Source organism: Oncorhynchus clarkii, chromosome 6 (genome assembly GCF_045791955.1).
Source record: "Oncorhynchus clarkii lewisi isolate Uvic-CL-2024 chromosome 6, UVic_Ocla_1.0, whole genome shotgun sequence".
Classification (NCBI taxonomy): Eukaryota; Metazoa; Chordata; class Actinopteri; order Salmoniformes; family Salmonidae; genus Oncorhynchus; species Oncorhynchus clarkii.
The window spans coordinates 13,826,866-13,830,965 of NC_092152.1; the positions used below are offsets into that span (position 1 = coordinate 13,826,866).

The 4,100-nt window shown below is 44.7% G+C and overlaps 1 protein-coding gene across 1 annotated transcript; it reads right to left on the reverse strand.

Annotated features, from left to right (window-relative positions):
* Positions 1–1,611: 1,611 nt before the first annotated feature.
* LOC139412301 (probable GH family 25 lysozyme 3) lies at positions 1,612–3,579 on the reverse strand. The gene is made up of 2 exons (XM_071159145.1): positions 3,514–3,579; positions 1,612–2,082 (listed from the first exon to the last, which is right to left on the reverse strand). Exons 1-2 carry the CDS (start codon positions 3,577–3,579, stop codon positions 1,612–1,614), a joined length of 537 nt encoding a protein of 178 aa, XP_071015246.1.
* Positions 3,580–4,100: the final 521 nt, after the last annotated feature.

The window sequence follows — 4,100 nt, forward strand, 5'->3', positions numbered from 1 at the left end:
CAGTCTGAAATGCAGAATTCAGACGAACTGTAAAAAATAAAACATTGTGTAAAAATGTACTGTTTGACTTTAAAAAGCACACCCTATATAATTCCTAGTTTAAGACACTTGATGTGAACCTAGATCAGGCTCATAGTATTGAATACCTTGTAAACATGGGCCCAGAAGTATGCAGCCTATCAAGAGAATGGGTGAAGTGAACCCTGTTACCAGTATATCCCTGGGTTTGTTATGTCTTGGAAAGCTAAAAGGAAGCAATTCCTGATTGAAGTATTACAATGTAAATGTACTTTTAATCCGTATGTCTGCATATTTCAAGACACGGCACATGAGGGGCAGTGAAATACGCAATGGGTTGGCCAACAATTTCTCATCATTCATCTTTTTTTTTAAACATATACTTAATTAAAAACTGGAAATCAACCAAACCAAACAAAGGTAAAATGCTTTTGTATCTAAATGGTGTAAATTCGTGGGCGACTGAGGGAAACAAAATGGTACAGGTTGAGGGCATGTGGCAGAGAGCGATGCGGGGGCGCTGCAGATGGGGGTGTGAGCAGGTGAGTCTGGGCAGGGTGTTGTTGTGGATGTTTGTGTGCCTCTGTATGTTGTGCTTTGTATGTGTTTGTTTGTATTGTTTAAAAATGAATTACTTGGCTTGGGTACCAAACCTTGCAGGTTCAAACCCTACATGTACAGATTATCAACATATTTTTATTTAACCAGGTAGGCCAGTTGAGAACAAGTTCTCATTTACAACTGCGACCTGGCCAAGATATAGCAAAGCAGTGTGACACAAACAACAACATAGAGTTATACATAAACAAACGTATAGTCAATAACACAAAAGAAAAATCTATGTATAGTGTGTGCGAATGTAGAAGAGTAAGGCAATAAATTGGCCATGGAGGAGAAATAATTACTATTTAGCATTAACACTGGAGTGATAGATGTGCAGATGATGATGAGCAAGTAGAGATACTGGGGTGCAAAAGAGAAAGAGGATGAATAAAAATATGGGGATGAGGTAGTTGGTGTGCTATTTACAGATTGGCTGTGTACAGGTACAGTGATCGGTAAGCTGCTCTGACAGCTGATGCTTAAAGTTAGAGAGGGAGATATAAGACTCCAGCTTCAGTGATTTTTGCTATTAGTTCCAGTCATTGGCAGCAGAGAACTGGAAGGAAAGGCGGCCAAAGGAAGTGTTCCTGTCACATTCGTCGTATAGAGGAGACCAAAGCGCAGCGTGATTTGAATACATTCTTCTTTTAATAAAACGAAGAAACACTAAACGAACTTACAAAATAACACGAACGGGACGCTATATAAACTGAGTGCTGACACAGGCAACTACACATAGACAATAACCCACAGATGAACCAAGGAATATGGCTACCTAAATATGGTTCCCAATCAGAGACAACAATAAACAACTGCCTCTGATTGAGAACCAATCTAGGCAACCATAGAGATATAAACCCGTAGACTAGAAAACCCGTAGACATACATAAACCACTAAACAATACAATAACTAAACACACCACCCTTGTCACACCCTGACCTAACCAAATAATAAAGACAAAAGATAACTAAGGTCAGGGCGTACCTTCTTTACATTGAGGGCTGGGGACCCTCGATGGAGACCCCGGGCTGGGGATTGTCGCTGGAGACCCTGGGCTGGGGACCGTCGCTGTCGACCCCGGACTGTGGCCCGTCGTGGGAGGTTCCGGACTGTGGCCCGTCGTGGGAGGTTCCGGACTGTGGCCCGTTGTGAGAGGTTCCAGACTGTGGCCCGTCATTGGAGGTTCCGGTTTGTGAACTGTCGCCGGAGGTTCCGGACTGGGTTCTGTCGCCGGACGCTCTGGACTGGGTACTGTCGCCTGACGCTCTGGGCTGGGTACTGTCGCCTGACGCTCTGGACTGGGTACTGTCGCCGGACGCTCTGGACTGGGTACTGTCGCCTGACGCTCTGTACTGGGTACTGTCGCCTGACACTCTGGACTGGGTACTGTCGCCGGACGCTCTGGACTGGCGAGTCACACTGTAGAACTGGTGTGTGGTGCCGGCACTGGTGGTACTGGGCTGGGTACACGCACCTCAGGGTGAGTGCGAGGAGCAGGAACAGGGAGTACTGGACCCTGGAGGCGCACTGGAGGCCTGGAGACCTTTAAAGAACTCAGAAAGGTTATTCTGTCAACATTATTGCAACATCAATGGAACGTTTTATGCACCCTGATAGAAACATTATCTGAATGTCAGCACAACTGGACAGTTTTAGTGTTTTGGGAGCATATCGCTCATATCTCCACAATGTTCCCAGAACCGAAATAAACATTCTAGGAACCTTAAAAAAATGTGTTCTGGGAACGTTCAAACTTTCCGTAATTATCAGCACAACTGGACACTTTTCGTGTTATGAGAACATTTGCTGAGACCTAACGAATATTCTAGGAACTTCACAGAACCAATTTTGGTTTTCTGGGATACTTACAGTGAACTGGATTTGTGTAGCAGAAGTGCTACACAGTTTGAGAAGTATCTATTGCTTCTAGTGGATCCCTCTTCCAAGAGAAGTGGAGGCTTTGCCTCTTCCATCATGGTAGACTATTAGTGAGCTGTTTGGTCATGTAAATGCCATCTTAAGGCATTGTCTTCCAACAGGTGGCAATAGCCCTAAGCAATGCTATAGTCCCTTGAATAACGATGTACAGACACAAGTTATCTGATGTATGACTATGCTCTTAAGGGGTATCAGATATACAGTGTATCACGTCTTTCATTCTAATCATGTTTTATCAGTGAGGTCAAACTGGCTGGTCTTATGATCCTCGAAGTCTACGGCACACACCAGAATAGAGTCCGCTGTGATTGATAGGCTTCGTAGCGATGCTAGTCACATCTATGATTAATACAGTCTAGCACAAAGCACCATGTAGACATGACTTGTTTTAATTAACCTGCGGGTGTCTATTAGAGCCTGCTGCGTGTCATCTCCCACGCTGCTACTTTCATTTTAATTAAGCATTATGTTGTACTATAGACCGCTGTTTAACTTCAAAAGTCTTATTAGATCATTTCCCCTTTGCGCTCTTGGTGATAAGAACACGAAAAAGCGGGTTTCCGCGGGAGATTCTTGATTTTGTTCTGTGTGGGAGCAGAGAGAGCAGCTATGAGTTATCTGTGCTGTGCTGTGCTCTCCTCCTCCCGGATTCATCATCAGGCTTCCTCCCTGGAACAGAACATTTATTCTGTGGGAGGGTCCGTGGGTGGGGGTCCCTAGCATTTGATGAATTAATGCGTCTCTGATTCACTTCTCTTTTATCTCCCCGTTTCATCTTCAGTCGTCTCCTCTGAATCTTCTCATTTTTTCTCCCTCTCTCTCTCTCTCTCTCTCTCTCTCTCTCTCTCTCTCTCTCTCTCTCTCTCTCCTCTCTCTCTCTCTCTCTCTCTCGCTTTGTATCTATCTCTCTCTCTCTCTCTCTCTCTCTATGTCTCTCTCTCTCTCTCTCTCACTCTTTCTGGCCTCTGCTCCTCACTCAAAACAGTGGTTGCCATTGAACTCTTGGCTCTCTGTTGCATCTCTAGGGATCATATCTGAGAGACTGAAAGTCTACTCTCTGACTTGGGTCCAGTGAACTGTGAACTGTTGTTACTTATGTCTGGAGAATTATCTTTCAAATACATCTGGTAAGTTAGTTGGTTAATTAGGTAGCCAGTTCACTAATAGCAGGTCATTTCATTAGTTGTTGATTACAACACTGCTTTTGTACAGAGTACATTGAAGTCGAAAGTTCCACATCCACTGAAGGGCTGATAGGAGCAAGCTGATCCTGTGTAGACTTGTGCTGCAGTGGGAGATTTGCCATTCCCAGCAGTGAGCGCTGCTCCGCTCCATTAGTGTCTTCATGGGAATCGAAGACTTCCTTGGGTTAGACATGTAGCCAAAGATGAGTCAGGGCTGTGCAGTCAGCCCATCCATTGATGCAGGTGCTTTAGAAGCAAGATACCAGCTAGCATCTCTCTGTCTGTTTTTCTGTACTGGTGCTGAAGATGGAGCTGGAGGTCAAGGCACTGCGTCCTACTGCTTTATCATCCCCAAC

What these genes read in the sequence shown, in the direction of transcription:
- LOC139412301 (XM_071159145.1), bottom strand. Translation starts at nt 3,579, where the DNA reads ATGCAACAGAGAGCCAAGAGTTCAATGGCAACCACTGTTTTGAGTGAG. An exon ending in AGGAGCAGAGGCCAGAAAGA is followed by an intron (nt 2,083 to 3,513) that starts GTGAGAGAGAGA and finishes GCGTGTACCCAG; the next exon opens with CCCAGTACCACCAGTGCCGG.